At 47.4% G+C, this 16,484-nt stretch overlaps 1 protein-coding gene across 2 annotated transcripts in view; it reads right to left on the reverse strand.

Annotated features, from left to right (window-relative positions):
- Positions 1-260: 260 nt before the first annotated feature.
- ASTN1 (astrotactin 1) overlaps positions 261-16,484 on the reverse strand; it is a 309,433-nt gene continuing 293,209 nt past the window's right edge. For both annotated transcript variants that reach the window (XM_025877937.2, XM_073900053.1), the window contains exons 22-23: positions 8,937-9,120; positions 261-5,120 (exon numbers count right to left, since the gene is read on the reverse strand). In XM_025877937.2, coding sequence (XP_025733722.1) covers positions 4,883-5,120; positions 8,937-9,120 — 422 coding nt within the window. In that variant the 3' untranslated portion in view covers positions 261-4,882. The remainder of the gene's footprint in view (positions 5,121-8,936; positions 9,121-16,484) is intronic.

Consider the following 16,484-nt stretch of genomic DNA (forward strand, 5'->3'; position numbering starts at 1 on the left):
GTCTAGAAGGCTGGCTTGGCTGGAACTGTGGACCACGGTGCTTCCATGTGACCTCTCCAGCATGGTGGCCTCAAATTTCTTATGTGATGGCTCAGAGCTCTGCGAGCCAGAGTTCCAGAGAAGGAGGCAGAAGCCCCGAGGCCTTTTTTTTTTTTTAAGATTTTATTTATTTATCTGACAGAGACAGAGACAGTGAGAGTGAGAGCAGGAACACAAGCAGCAGGAGTGGGAGAGGGAGAAGCAGGCTTTCCGCTGAGCAGGGAGCCCGATGTGGGACTCAATCCCAGGACCCCAGGATCATGACCTGAGCCGAAGGCAGATGCTTAACGACTGAGCCACCCAGGCGCTCCCCAAGGCCTTTTTGACTCAGGCTGGGAAGTCACCCAGTGTCACTTCCAACAACATTTATTGGTTAAAGCAGTCACCAACCTCCCCAGATTCAAGGGGAGAGGCAGTAGAACACACTTCCAGAGGGGAAGGGTTTCAAAGAATTTGTGGTCATGTTTTAGAACTGCCACAGTGTTCACCTTTGACTAGCTCCTGCTTGCGTGGGGAAAAGCACTCTCATCATTACTTGGCAAGAAGGCCTACTGAGTGTGCAGGCACTTCATCTCTGGGTTTTGAGGACAAAGGGAATCACATGTTTTGGGGGCAGCAGAGAGAATAGCTATTTAAAGTTACATGGTAGAGAGGAAAAAAAGCAATTGAGTGCTTGGGCTGCCCAGCATGCAGCATTTCATAAGAGCCAGCCTATCCCAAATGCTTCCACAGAGTACGAGACAGGAAGGTGTCAGGGAGGGCCTTTTGCAACATTTGCCTTAGACGCCCAAAGAGAAATTTTGTTGCCTCCCATCATCCTGTACTTCTCGGCCATGGTTCTCTTCAGCCTGGTAATAATGGGCTCAATGTCTCCCTTTACCCCATAAAACGCCAGGTTCTGTGATGAAGAACAAACTTGTCTTACTCACCAGCATACCCTCGGCACTGTGCATGGCGTGTGAAATACAGCAGATATGCAATAAATAGATTTCATCAGCTAATTATCTGGATGGGGATAGAGACGAGAACCACTCCCACATAATACAATTTGCTGTGAGGTGTTTAGCCTTTTTTTTTTTTTTTTTTTAAGATGACAGGCTATAAGGCCTATTTGGCATCTGAGATGGAACATTTTATTTATTTTTTTAGATTATTTATTTATTTTTTTTGTCAGAGAGAGAGAAAAAGAGAGAGGACACAAGCAGGGGGAGCAGCAAGGATCCCCGCTGAACAGAGAGCCCGATGCGGGGTTCGATCCTAGGACCCTGGGATCATGACCGGAGCCAAAGTGAGGCGCTTAACCCACTGAGCCACCCAGGCCTCCCAAAGGTGGAACATTTAAAACAGGGATAGTTTCCCAGTAGGTCCAACCAGATCACTCTGATTTTCAAAAGATACAAGGTAACATTCGCACACCTGACACTTACTAACAGCTTTGTTTATTATTTAGTTGATTATTCCTTGTTTTTATAATCCTACAATAATTCTCTTTGAAACAATACTGTTACACCTGAAGTTGGTCACATTATATCCGTTCTTCCTTCTACAGTAGTAAAGTGGATTTTTTTCACACTCAGTTTTTTAATAGAACATTTGAATATCGAGAAGTGTGCTTAACTAAAAATAACAAATGGAGCAAACTCTGTGGAAAATGGTCATACACTCAGTTGAAGGTTTAATGCTGTTCCGGGGGTCACATACATTCAAGAGGAAACACCATGGTCTCGTGGGAAGCCCAGAGCTGGGGGCATGTGGTGGGTACAAGTGACTCCCTAAGACCTGTTTGGCAGCTTGGATATTTGAGGTTTAATACTGGCCCAGTGCTGTTACCCTTTCTAGTCAGGATGGGTCCCTCCAGGCAAGCTTTAGGAAATGTCATCAGGGTGTGATTGATGGATGGTGTCTTCCCAGGGCCAAATCCTGCAGTTAAATCCTCAGGGCAACTTAAAAGACTGTCTCCTGCGCCATTCATATTGGCCTTACTTTTCACCTGAAAGTAGATGGGACCCAGACATAGAGCCTGTGTGTATAGTGTGTGTGTAATATATGTGAGTAGTACATGTATGTGTAACGTATGTAACACAGTGTGTGTTACAGTGTATGTAACATGTGTAAAATGTATGTATACTGTGTATAGTGTGTATAATGTGTGTGTGTAATGTGTTGTGTGTGTGGTGTAATGTGTGTGTGTTGTGTGTGTATAATGTACGTGTGTACAGTCCGTGTAATGTGTGTGTATAATGTGTGTTGTGTGTACAGTGTAGGCGCATACAATGTGTGTGTGCCGTGCATGTGTGCAATGTGTGTGTGTTGTGTATAATGCAGGTATGTGTAATGTACATAATAGTGTGTGTGTAGTGTGTGCGTGCAAGCACACGGGCCACAAGGAGGACACAAGGGGACAGAGGAGGAGGAAGAGGGTCAAGGAGAAGGAAGGGGCGAAGGAGGAAGGGTGGGACTGGAGAAGAAAAAGATAAAATAGATGAAACCTGGAGGGGCTCGGGGGAGAGAATGAGCCTCCTTGATTTTAATAAAACAGAAGAAGGGGACGGAGAAAGGTGGCCCTGACGCCAGTCCCTGTCCTCCCGCGGCAGCCCGTCGGCTCTGGTCTCCCCCCGCCATGGGGCAGGAGGGCAGCGTGGCCCTGGGCTCCCACCACGCTGCATTGAGCCCGTTTTGTGGGCACACTTGAATCTGGGGGGCAAGACGGTGGGGGCAGCACAGACAGCTCTTCCCTTGGCCTTGCCCACTGGCTGGGCTCCAGCTGCCTGTGGCATCGTCCTCTCTGGGGAAGGTCAGGGATGTCCCTTTAGGTGCTTTACCCGAGGCCTTACCCTGACCATGGGTGGCATGGCCGAGGTTTCTGCTAGCCTCCGATCTGGAAGTGGAGGCATTTCTGAGGCAGGTACATTCCAGAATGCCAGACAAATCTTTCAGCCTTTTTATGGAAAGACATGGGGAGGGGAGCCAGGTGGCCTGCAGTCTGCCCCCAGGCTCCACTCCCAGGCCCCAGGGGAGGGCTCACGCTGCAGACCTGGTGCTCCCGAAGGGTGCTCCAGCTGCAGAGTGAAGGGTGCACCGCGGGCACATCTGTCCCAGGTGGGGCAGGTCCCTGTGGAGCTTACGGATGGGACAGCTGCCTGCCACAGGCAAACTGGCCCAGGGCTGAGGGTGGCAGAGGACTCCAGAGTCCGACAGCCTGAATCCCTATCGCGGCCCAGGCAGAGCTCAGGGGGGCATTTGGGGCAAGTTGCATGACCGCTCTTTGCCTCCGGTTCCCCATCACTGCAATGGAGCCAGGAATAGCTCTTCCTTGGTGGTGGGGCTGGGAGGGGAGGCAGTGGGCGGGGGAGGATGTCATGAGGATTCAGCGACATGCGAAGTGCCCAAGCAGCATCAAGGATATAGTGAGTACTTCGTGAATGTGATCTGTCATTACTATTTAGAAAAAAATCAGTATAGTTCCATATAGATCCTGCATCTCTTTCCTGACCTTTCTCTTGTGTTTCCAGATGAGGAGCCCTGGTCAAAGGCAGGGTGGCTGAAGGTGTGTGTTCAGGCCTCTGAGGCGTGTGGGGACAGTTAAGGCCATTGCTGGGCCACATGGCCCTCACAGCTCTTGCAGAAGGGCTGGGCTTCCTATTAGCTGGGCCACCACTTACACCACTTAGTGTTGCTTGTGACAGCAACACTAGGGTTGCGGGGCAGAAGAAAGGGCTATGCCCCTACTTGCCATCAGGGGGCTCGCCTACAAGAACAAAGCATTTGCAAAACCAGCAAAATAATTAAGGAAATTTAGGAAGGGAGAAATGGACGTTAGTTTTGTGTGTGTGTGATCAGTAATTGTTTTAGTTCACTGAAACCCTGACATGGTGGTCAGGAGCAGGCGTTGTCCCGGGAGACTGACGCGGGCATCCTAAAGAGAATCCAGGCATGTGATGCATTGGTGGTCTGGAGAAGTTCATCCTGGAGGTACAGGAGTTTTTAGAGCAATCAGCCCTACTTCTTCTCTAGAATGTGACTGCTAACTAGTCTCCCAGATAGACCGTTTGGAAGGTGCATTTGACAGGTAGCATTTTGTTTCCTCTTAAAGATCTCACACTGTTTGGAGGAGAGGCAGAGATCAGCCAGAGGGAGATTTCATCCCAATCCTGTCTTAAAATGGGTGAGGACCTAAAAATCCCAACGACTTGCTGGGACCCGTATTGGAGGCTCAGTTCACCTATGAGGTGTGAATCGAGCAGTAGGGAGGCCTGGGGTGGCGGGGGGAGGACCATGAGGGCTACACAGAGGCCACCCTCCCGATTTTCCCATTGTCATCTTTCTCTGTGAGCAGAGCTTAGGCTCCCAGAGTGAGATGCTTCCTGAGGAATGCTTGTGGCTGGGGCCTGAGGCCAGTCTGGCGACATTCTGGCCTCATTTCTGTCCCGAATTGTAATGGACTCAGGGATTCAGTGAGCCCAGGATGCCTTAACCTGATAGACCTTTCATGGGAAGCATGGCAGAACTCTTGAGCATTGTGATGAACCTCTTGGGAAAAAAAAAAAATAAATAAATGAAACAAATGAGCTATAAAACAAGCCCCAAAGTAATCCCCTAAAGAGAAATGGCACTGCATGAGGCTGCTGGTTGGCAGGTCTACTGATCATGCAGATGGAGAACATCATACCAAAGAAGTTCCACAGGGAGCAAGGATCAGTTTCTCCCTGGTTTAGATATTGCCTCTCCCTGGTTTAGAGGTTTTAATGTTCCATTAAAAAATACTAAAAATCCACAGACCAACCCAGATGTTCCTCTCCTCGCTTCCTGCTTCCTTTTGGCAGCCACGTCTGGCCTCGTGGTGCTAGATGTCTTTGCTGTCCCCATAGTCGTTGTAAGGGACGCTCAGGGTCTGCTCTTCACATGTCTTCCTGAGGTCCCGGCTGAGCTCTGACCAGTCGAGTCCATAGGGCTTGATCTCGCTGTAGCGGCAGCCCAGGTACTTAAGGGAGCCTCGTCGCAAACTTATCTTGGGTTCCTGAAGGAGGCCATTGCACCAACTGCTGAGCTCCCCCAGCTGGGAAAGGATGAGGCCAGCTTTCCTATGGATTGAGCACGGAGGATACTTAGATTAGAAAGAAGAGAAGGCTGGGAAAGGCGCATAGGCACTATTAGAGTGAGACTTAAAACTCCCAGAGGGCAGAGTCTGGTGTGTCCTGCTTCCTGTTCTATCATGGGCACTCAGAACTCATAAATACCTGTCTAGCAAATGGATGGACGGATGGATGCAAGAACAGTCTGGCTGTGCAAAGTGGGGCAGGCACCCAAGCAAAAGAGAGAAAAAAAAAAAGCCATAAGGGAAAAATAAAGAAAAGAAAATAACTACTATTTTGGTGGGAATTTATGCCCTTTTAAAATCATAGAGTTGGCAGTTTTGAAAGACAAATCAAATCCATTTTCTTTACAGCCAGCAATTTACCATCATTAAATGACAAATAATGTGTTTGAGTGAATATTTCCCTTTTCCAGGCTATTTTAGAACTAAGCAGAAACAGCTGATATACTGAGCCTTGGAGGGTATCAAATGTAACTAATTATGCCCGGATGGAGGGCGCGACAGCGAAATATGGGTGAAGACAACAATGCCCTCTGTGCGCACCGACACAGGGCCCTTCTGGGGGGAAACGCACACTCTCAGAGGCCCACATGACCTGATTCGTGTTCAGGTGGTCCCCTGCTCCACTCTGCCTTCTCCCTTGGAAAGCCAGGCGGCCATGGCCACTGAGACCCAATCCAGAGAGGGGGAAAGAGGAGGGCTGTCGCAGATCGCCAGGGGGAAAGAGAAGCGGAGGAGAGCGAGGTCGCTCCAAGTTCGCACATGCTGGGGCGCAGTGATCCCTCCGGGCCAACAGGAGAGCCGATGGTCTCTGTGTGCAGCCTGGGGAAGTCGGCTGTCCCCACAGTCGTCTTGCTGGTGCACAGCTTTCTTCCCTGTGCCCACTGCCAGTGTCAGAGACAGGGGCTCCTGTCGTCCAGCTGTCAGACCTCACCGGCTCTGAGCGACAGAGCAGCGTTCCCTCCCTCACTCAGCTCCGTCCCTCCTGTTCTTCAAACCCCTAAGTGCCCAGAGAGCCACAAAGTCTCTCTTCTTTGAATGAGCTCCTGTAAAATGCAGTTCTGAAAAAGCTCAATGAACAGCATCCCTTGCAGTATTTATCCGCTGCTCGGCTAACTTCTCATGTGAAGAACCAACTCTTTTCTAATTCGGTCACTGATTCTTTCCAGAAAATGGAAGTTTCTGCACTCCGTGGAGAATGACCTTTCAAAGAACAATGAGCACATTCATTTCGTTCCTCCCCTTCTGTCTGGCCGTGACCACCACCACGAGGGGGTGACCTCACCGCATTCCTGGGAGGACGCCCTGAGAGGGGCAGAGATGACCCTGGAGGAAAGGTGTGGAGATTCAGCAGCGGAGTCCGGGGGCGGAGAGAGTGAGAGGTTATCGGAGGGCAGTCGTATTTTCTCCCACTTCAGTGGTGGGTCAGAGGAAGTCAAACACTCTGCCTTCCACCTACATAGCATCTCCTGCAGATGGTCTCTCCTCCGCCTATTTGCCTCTGTGGTTTGGCCAAGCAGGCTTCCAAAAGTCGTCATCAACAGGACTTTGGTGGCCCTTCCTCTTAATTTATCCCACTACATGTCATTAGTTGCTGACAAATTCTTGGAAGGTGGAGGGAGAGGGAGCAAAGGCAGAATGAGGGCAGCATGTGCATCATCCTCAAGACAAGGACACAGGAAAAGAAAGGATTTGATTAGCCCATGGAGATTTTGTGGTTACTTTCATAGGTCACTTTAAAAAAAATAATTAATTTGGGTCTGCACTTGATCATCTCAGAGCCTGTGGATTTCTTCTTTCTTAGCAGCAACACAACCAGTGTTGTTGTCAAAGTATTTCAACCCTCAAGTCGATCTGCAGGCCTCCATGAAAGTTAAGGGAATGGATTTAACTGAACTGAGGGGGTCCTTTCTGCCCGCTCCCAGGGAGTGTGTAGCCCACAGAACCTTTTCTGTTCACGCTCATGACCAACTCCAAAGGTGGTGGATGCATTTCAAGGCAGAGGGCTTTTCCTTTCCTGCGGTTCTCCCCATGACACTGGAAAGTAAAACTTGATTTCCAGAAGCTAATGAAATTACACACTGTCTTTTAATACAGAGCCTTGAAAAACCAGCATCACACATGCCAGGGTCTCCAGGGAGAAGAGTCTGGGAAGAGAATGTCAAGTCAGCAGCACGCCTTACTTTTCAGGGAGATCCACACTTCTTCCCCTGCTCACTTTCTTTATTAACGAATTTTCCTTCTGACTCTTGAGTTACAAGAGAGAAATTTTTAAAAGCAATCCTAATGCCCTTGGAAATCAAGATGATATATGCAATGTTAGTGCTATTCAAATTGTGACATTTATGTTCCCTAACCGAAAACTGTATATATACACTCAATAAATGTCAGAAGGAGGGAGAAAAGAAGGGGGGTAGCGGGGGGGGCAGAGTCAGGTGGGGGGAAAGGGAGCTAGGGAGAGAAGCAGAGAGAGGGGATATTAGGCATAAGTAATTACGAGGACAGGAGTAATAAGGTATGGAACAGAGAGGACATATCTTAATACATATCTACTTTGTAACCCAGGGTTTGCTTTCTCCTGAAACTGAGACAAAGCCAGTGAAAAGTCCCTTATATGTTTCCCTCTGTGTCCTGGTCCACAGCCATGGCATCTGTTTGCCTGAGGACTATCAACCTTTATAATAACTGCAGGAAATAATCTATGGAATGCAAAGAGATTCTTCCTAAACTTACACATGAAATCATTACATTTCGGAAGATAATCCTAAACTTTCTCCTCCTTTCAAAAGTAAGAGAATTTCCTGTCCTGGGAATGTCCTGAACAATGGTCTTCTGGAGAGTTTATAATTTCAGGTGACAAGAAGCACACTGACACTGGGTCTCCCTCCAGTTCGATCAGCAGTCAGATAGATGGAACAACTTTTGGGTGATACTTTCGGGCAGCCTCTTGGCAGGAGTGCAAGAATTCTTTAAGTGCCAGAGAATTCCATTGTGTTGATTGTCTTCATTTGCTTTCCTTTTTCTCCCCCCTAAAAATAGTCCATGCACTCCCCCCCTTTTTTTTTCTTTATGAATTCCTAAATAATTCAAGGAAGGCTCTTTCACTGAATCTGTCTGATAATTCCAGCATTTCCACCAAAATGTTTTTCTCAGAGCAGGAGTATGTAGCCATGATGAATGAAACAAAAGGAAGGTGGTACCTGTACACATTCTTCCAATTCCTCTTTCCAAGAATGCTATCTGTGTTGTAGAACCTAAAAGCAGTGGGTATTGAGTATTGAAAAGTCATAGCCTTGGGGCCAGGGAACTCTGGGAAACACTATACTGTCCTAACTTTGGCCAACATAGATGTCAAGGTGGATCTTGGCCACCCCCACGTTGTCTTTCCAAAGGATGTGCAATTTAGCTTAAAACATGTCTATATAATGCATATTGTATATGCAAAGCTCATACACAATAAATAGTTTTGGATAACGATAACCTGTTTAATAAAATTCCTAATTTTCTTTCACAGCTCCTACCGTTTTTAGCATTTGTGTCAGCATGACAAAGAGGTGGGTAAAACAGGTCAAGGGCAAAGATTTTTTTCAGAGTTCAGGAAATGTATTTATGACTTCCCTACTTAAATACAGCTTATCCAAACTAATCTATATGAACTGAGCTGTATAAAAATCACAGGACTTACTTCTCGGAGCACCTAAGCTCACCCAGGAAATCTTTGTGAATCCATGGATGCAGTATGACAGTGTACAGAATTGCAAAGAGCCGACGTCTTTATAAAAGGCAATGGTGTTTGTGTTACCTGGGGCCTAATTCGTCCTCACACCGCCAGGTGAATTCTCCAAAACTCTCATAGTGCTGGTTATAGTGGTAGAGGACTCGATGTAGGGTAGGGGAACCCAGATCCAGGAGGGTGTTATAGGCCGTCTGTTGCTCCTTCCCACTGGTATAGCCATTGAAGAGATTGTAGATCTTGTCTGCTATTTCTGAGGAGGGCAGAAAAGGCAAATAAGTAGCATTTTAAATACATGTATATATACACACAACATATATGTGTGTACATGTATGGAGACGTGTGCATATCATATTTACACGTATACGTGTGTGTGTATGTGTGTGTGATGTTGCTTAAAGAATACTGAACCTGAAGCCTGGAGACTGTGGTTTGAGTAACTCACTTTTATCTCAGCCCCATTGGTTGTTGCTCTCTTTTCTAAAAAATGAAAACCTTCAAATAAATATCTCTGAGGTCAACTTCAGTTATAATATTCTTTGTCTTTACCCATGTTTCCTGAAAATACAGCGCCTGTGGCAAAAAGATGTCAGAGGAATACTTTATTGGCAAGTGCAGTCCCGGGGACGCTGGAGGGAGGACAGAAGGAAAAGAGGTGAGTAAGGAGGCTGAGGGGGGTGCAGAGGGCGTGCTAAGGAGCAGGTGGTACGCCTTGCAGGGGAGGAAGCTGCTGGACCCCCACCGGGCCATCCAAGGGGGGGATGGAAGATTTATCTTCAGCTCCCCTCTCTGGTTGCTCTGTGGGGACTTTTCACTTTTGCCCCGCATGAGGCATTAGCTACCCTGCACTTCCAGGTCATATATGCCGGGGTACCCAGTGGATCCTACAAAGGCACAGGGAAGCCTAGGGGGGCAGAAATTTGGCTCAGGGATGGAGGGAAGCACTGTGAGGTGATGCTTGAGCAACGTGAAGAACCAGGAGTGGCCGCAGTCCCAAAAGCAACGCCCCCCCCCCCACTTACTGCAGGACTGCAGAGCCTTCGCTAGGGCTGCCCAGACCAGGTACGAAGACGAGCTTGCAGATGGGTGGTGACACAGAAGCAGAATCCAGTACATCCTGCACTCCAAATGAGTAATCTTTCAGTTTAATTTATAACTCTTAGATTTCTCCTCCAAGGCGTACATTGCTAACACCGAACTTGGTGATGTGGCAAAGTGGCAATGAATTTGTATAGCCTTGGCATTTTTTCCCATGGAGCTTGAAGCACTTTATCATTAAATGTTTTCATATTAAACCTGTCAGAGAGTAGATTTGTTCACATTTCCTTCCTCAACAGCTGGGAACTGAGATCTGTAGAGCAGAACTCTGCCTCCGATCCAGTGTTTAATCTGGGGATGAAGAAACTAAGTCTATAGGTTCCCAAGCCAGCACTTTGCCCGCTTGACCCCCTGGTCAGCCAAAAGGCATAGCAACCTGATTCCTTGTCACAGTTCCAAGTGAATTCTGGGCTGTTGGTAATTACAAAGTCATTGTTGCAGGGGTTTCTGGGTTGGAAGGGAGAAAATTTCTACCCCTACTCTGTCCAGACACTGCAATGATTTCCTTACTTTTCTATCTTGCCCATTGCCTATGAGGACGGGAGCTTACTTCTACCATGTCCTGAGTGGCTAGCACAGGGCCAAACAACATAGTAGATTAAAAAAATGTTAGTTAAATGAATGTAATTCATGATCTTTCCAGTGATATCTCTCCATCCCAGGCTCTACCAATCCTTTAGCAACCAAACTCTTGTAGCCAGCACTTTAACTGCATTATAAATAACTTTGGTTCAGAAATCCATTTAGATTTTCAAGATTTTTAAATTCTCAGGTTGTTAAAATAGGATCAAGAGATAAAGTGGATGGTGCCTTAGAACATAAAGATCTATGGTATCCCCAGTTACTTATTAATGGCCTACTGATTATCAAGAACTTCACATATGTGAACTCCAATCCTCATACCAACACAGCAAGATGGATATGAATGTCCCTCTCCTCCACACGAGGACATTCAGAGAGAGGCCAGGTCACCTACCCAAGGTCATATAGCCAATGTGGGCTGGAGTCAAGATTTAAAACCATGTCTATCTTCCACTGCTCTTTTGTACCAGTGCTCAGGGGATGGTAGTGCTTGGCCAATTTAAGAAGATATAGGAGGCAGAGTCTTGCGGGATGCAAATCCGGGGTGACTATTTCTCGTAGAGGACTTGTCCTCGTTGGCCCATAGATGCCAAGTAAGAGGGAGTCCTGGTAAGTATGCAGGGGACCTCTTGTTCCCAGAGTTGAGACAGACAGAAGCAGAGAGACTATTCTCAGAGCTGTGTTGTTTTCAACTGGAGGAGTAGTACATGTACTGAGAGATGAAAGACCAGGGGAGGAAAAATGTGGGCGATCAGACCAGAACCCAGATAGGAAGGTCTGGGGTTCCTTTTCCCAGGCTTTTCATTGATGCCTCTCTGTTCCTATTTCTAGTGATGGGAATAGCATCCCAGACCCCGGGCCCTGGTTATAACTATCCCTGCCAAGGAACAGAGACGGCTGAGGATGTGTTTTCCGGAGTATTTACTATTCTCATAACACAACGGTAATATCTAGCTAGAGAAGGCTGATGCTTCCCACTAGCAGCAGCACATGTGCCTGAGACCAGGTGGGAAAGGCCCGGGAGCCACCATAAACCTCCTAAAACCAAGATAATCTAACTCCGGGGTGTGCTTACAAGCCGACATCAGTAAATGGGATGCTATATTCAGAAGGATATACGCTAGGTTCCTAGTGCATGAGTATTTCTGGTTCCTCCTATTTCCACTGCAAAAATTTAGAGATATTATTTCATTAGCTTAAACGGCATCTCAGGAAGTCACTAACTCAGAGAATGGAAAAGAACACAAGGTATTTTTAGTTATCATTTTACCCAGTTTTCAGCTTCATAGAAGTCTTGGGCTATCCAAAATAGGGGTCTGTCTTCCCTGTCTTTAAAATACATGATGTTCAGGAATAGTTAAAATGCACGTGGAGAGATGGCGGGGAGTCTACAGACGTGGCCCCATCATGGAAAAGGAAAGCTGAGTTATTAGTTATTAGAAGGGAGGCAGTACCTCTCAGGCAGCAGAATAAACCATCAGGGTGGGGACTGAAGCCCTCAGACCCAGAGGGTGGTTAAGAACTGACGCCATGACATATATGAAGGTGGGCTCTACCACACCAGCTGTGTGGCTTTGGACAACTTACTTAACCCCTCTGGGTCTTAGTTTCCTTTTCTGTTCAATGATGGTGAATGATATACACCTTCCAAGATTAGGGTGAGACTAAAAATGACATTAAATGTAAAGCCTTTCTGCAGCACAATGTCTGGACCCAAGAAACATACCTTTATTCATTCACTCAATACAATTTTTCCTGAGGGCTTACCACGGGCTCGATGTTTTTCTAGGCACTTGGGCTACCGCGGGGAGAAACTGACAAAATTCCTCACCCTTGAGGCACTTACAGTCTAGTGAGAGGAGGCATTTCGGGAAGCAATATACATCACCAATACAATATCCTCTGTGAGGAAGTGGCAGGAAGTCAGGCAGGAGAAGGAAGCATGGGAGTGTTGGGTAGGACACTGAGATTTTAAGCAGGGTAGCCGTGATAGGTCTCATTGAAGAGACGACCCTGGGGCCGAGAGCTGGAGGGAGGAAGGGAGGAGATGAGCTGCAGGACTCTGTGGGGAAGAGCACGCCAGGGAGAAGCAAGGCCAGCAGAGAGCTCCCAGCCTCTGGGCTGTGTATTTGAAAAGAGCAAATAAGCCACAGTATTTGGAGTAAGATGAGTTGAGAGGAGAACCAGACAACCAGGAGATGTTATTTTATTATTATTATTTATGATGATGATTAATTGTTACTCGTTCTCCAGGAGATCATGCTTTCCCCAATGCCATGAGAGAGACACTGAAACATGGGAGTCCAAGAGACTGGGGCAAATAGTCTTATTTGAATGAGAGGAGTGACTCCGGGGCAGAAGGAAGCTTTCTTATACCCCAGCAGTGGCTACAAAATTTACTATGAAATGAGAACCCTGGGAGGCATCCACACTACCTAAAACCTCCCTTGATGCTATAACAAAAATCCCCCGAACGGAAGTCCTAAGTCACCATTTTCATTAGTTCCTGGGTGGGGAGGGCTGAGACGTTAGTCGGTCCCCACAGTAAAGTAACTGACTACAGAATTCCCTATGAAAACCTGAGGGCAATGATCCTTGTCATTCCTGGCACTGTCTACACCACGAGGTCCCCTCTCCCACCCCCAGCCCGTCCACCCTCCCTGTGCAGCCCCTCCCCAGGCTGGTCTGTGCTACCTTCACACCCGTGACTCTCAACCTCAGGAATCAAACTTGATTCTCCACCTGGAAGGCCTGTGAAAACACAGATTGTTGGCTCCCTCTGGAGTTCCTGATTGAGTAGGTCTCAGATGGAACCTGAGAATGTGCCTTTCTGACAAGTTCCAAGGTGATGCTGCTGCAGCTTAGAGAACCACTGCTCTATATGAATTCATTCTCTCAAGAATTTCCTTGCTTCCTCTGGGACCAGTAATATGGCAAACAACTCTCCCTTTATCCTTGACCTTGGCAAACACTCTTCCTTGCCTCCGTGTCCCTGTGTTGGCAGAAACTTGCCTGAAGCATTCGTCCACACAGAGGAATCCTCCCATGCCCCAGTCCCTCAGCCTCTCTTGACCTCCTGCAAACAATTTACTGTTCTCTGTGTATATATGTAAGAGTCCCCCCACCTTAAAAACTCACCTGCCTCTTCCTATTTCCCCCAGCTCACTTCCTGGCCATTCTTCTACATCCGTGGAAAAACCTGGCATCTCGTTCATTCTCCACTTCATTTCTCATCACTATTTTGGGTGAATTCACTGTCCATATGAAAGACCTCTTTAAGACTAGAACCACCCCACCCCGCCCCCCAGCTGCCAAGAGTCAGTCATTGTCTGAAACCTTCTCCAGCTTTGAAACAGTAAATCCCAACACCACATATGGTGAACACAACCTCCTTTCAAGCCTCCTGTACTTCCCTCCATCAGATCTGTCCTTCAGCCCCCAGGTCTTTTGGCTCCACCACTCCCTCTGGGCATCAGCTCTGTATCTGCATCCTTCTCTACCTGACATAATCCACGGGGCCCATGGCCTGTGCCCTCAACCATCTTGCTCCATCCTTGGCCTCTTCCGTGTCTTCATCTCGGATGCTGGGGTCTGCTGGGGGACAGTCCAAGCCATTGAACTAGGCGGTTCTGCTCAGCCTGCCTTGGCATGACTTTTTTCTTTCCTCCTCCAAGCCATCAGCAAATCCTTTTGGTTCTACCATCAAAATAATTTAAAACCAAACCACTTCTCGCCACCTCTCTCATGAGCATCCTCTCTCCTCTGTCCCTGCCATTGCCTTGGCTCCCCACTGGACCTGCTACTTGGAGTCCGCTTTCAGCACAGCAGGTGAATGAGCCTGTGAAATGCTAAGCCCGATCATGTCCCTCTTCTGCTTGAAGTGCTCAGTGCTTCCCTGCTTAGTCCCAGGCCGAGTCCCCATCCCTGCGCTGGGCCCCTGGGAGCTCATCTCCACCTTCTCTCTTCTCCATCCCTTGCCACCACAGGGGCCTCCTTTCCCATCTTCAAACACACCAGGCATCTCTGTTGTTCCTCTATCTGGAATGATCTTCCCCAGGGTATCTTTGTGTCTTCCTCCTTCACCCTCTTCCCAAACCACGCCAGTTAAAATGCTGCCCTGTGCACTGCTTATCCCATTTCCCTGCTAGTCAGTCTCCATAACATTCATCACCATCTGAAATATTTGTTTTACTATCTTTTATAGTTTGTCCCCCCTGCTGAAATCTAAGCTCCAGGAGGCAGGGGGTTTGCCCCCTAATGCCTAGACCAGGTATTTAGTCGGGGCTTAATATGTGTGGTATGATTTGGTGCATTTATGAAATCTGATTACACAGTTTTTGAAAACAAATTCTGAGTCCAATTATTGTTGTTTCTGTAGTATCTAATCCCAGGGCTCAATAAGTGCCAGAGGAAGGAAGGGACAAGAATTTATGTTTGGCATCAGGAAAGAAGGATGGATGCTGGGGGGAGTGATGGATGAGAGCTGGCCTTCTCTTCGTGAAGCTTCACAGAGAACTCTTGCAAGGCCATGCCCCTGCCCGGAGATGAGGCTGGTCTTATCGCTGACACGAGCTTGTTCTTCCCCGGGAAGGACGCTCTCAGTAGAACACGGGTGGCAACTCACTTGCTCAGTGGCTTTAGTGTCATGATGTGGTAAAATTCTTCATAGAAAGTATCTGGTTTAGGAAAAGTATTCATATAAGGAGTAGTCTGGCTTCCTGATGGATCATTAGGAGCTGAGGTCATCCTCTGGGTCACTTAAAAGCTAATTCCCATTTGTTGTCAGGTTTAAACTCAGACCCAAGTAAGTTATATTTATGATCACCATTTGGGTTTGAAGGAGGCAAAGCATACGGTTTTTCGGTAGAGCTGCTAGAACTGTATTAATTTGTGAGGATCCCCTCAATGAGTCCACCTCATTAATCTGCACGTTTGCCCTGTACAGGACTCCCTCCTGGTGCAAGAGTAAAAGCACATGGGGATGCTACCTCATTCTCTCAGCATGAAATTGACTTTTCTGTGCCCAGCTGGTCCACTGGGATTTCAGATACTCTCCTTTGTCGGGGAGCCCACGTGGGCGGAAGCACATCTTGATTCACTTTGGGGGCTGGAATTAACCCAAAGGAGCCCCACAGAGAAACAGAATAGCGGTCTTTCCAAGGCACACTACTCTATGTTGACCCCTCTTTACTCCAGAGTTGCTGTCCGTCCATCTATTTCTGCAGGTAGCACTGTGCTGCAAATCTACCTGCTCATCATCTCCCTGATGCCCCACCACCAGCCTGCTGCCTATTTAGCAGGCAAGTCCAAGGTGCCTACTGTGGCCGGCAAAGACACAAGCAAGTTCTCCAAAACAGAATTAGCTGGGGCACCTTCTCATCACCTGCTCCTCTCCGGCTTGGAGTAAGAAATCAACAGATGATGACCTAAGGGTACCAGGGGGCTTCTCCAGACAGCCTCTCATCTGAGGGTTTTCAACCCCAGACTCTGCTTTCATTAAGGGATTTCGAGACCTTCAAAAGTCATTTGGTCCATACCCTATAAGCCAGGCAGCACTCACTCCGGGGAGAAGCACATCTGTCTTATACGTAAAGGTCTCCACTCCACTGGAACGTCCCAGTGGATTCTAATAATCCTGAACAGGAGAATTTTTTTTTTTCTACCTAACTTGAATACTCTTTTTTTTTTTTTTAAAATGTAGGTCTTTTTTTCATTCAGAGACAAAGAAAGGTTTTCACTCTTTTACACAATGACCTTCTAAATATCTGATTTAACATCGTGGGCAAAATGGGAATTGATGTCAAATAATGAGTCTGAGTGCTGTCTCTGTTCAGTGCTCACTTTGTGACCCTGGTCAGCTGTTCACTCGACTCTGCATCTCATTTTCCGCATCTATAAAATGGGGGCAGTATTCTGTCCATTCAGTAAATCCTTATT

The sequence above is a fragment of the Callorhinus ursinus genome, unplaced genomic scaffold (genome assembly GCF_003265705.2).
Source record: "Callorhinus ursinus isolate GAN/ISIS: 27379988/994484 unplaced genomic scaffold, GSC_fseal_2.0 scaffold13, whole genome shotgun sequence".
Taxonomy (NCBI): domain Eukaryota; kingdom Metazoa; phylum Chordata; class Mammalia; order Carnivora; family Otariidae; genus Callorhinus; species Callorhinus ursinus.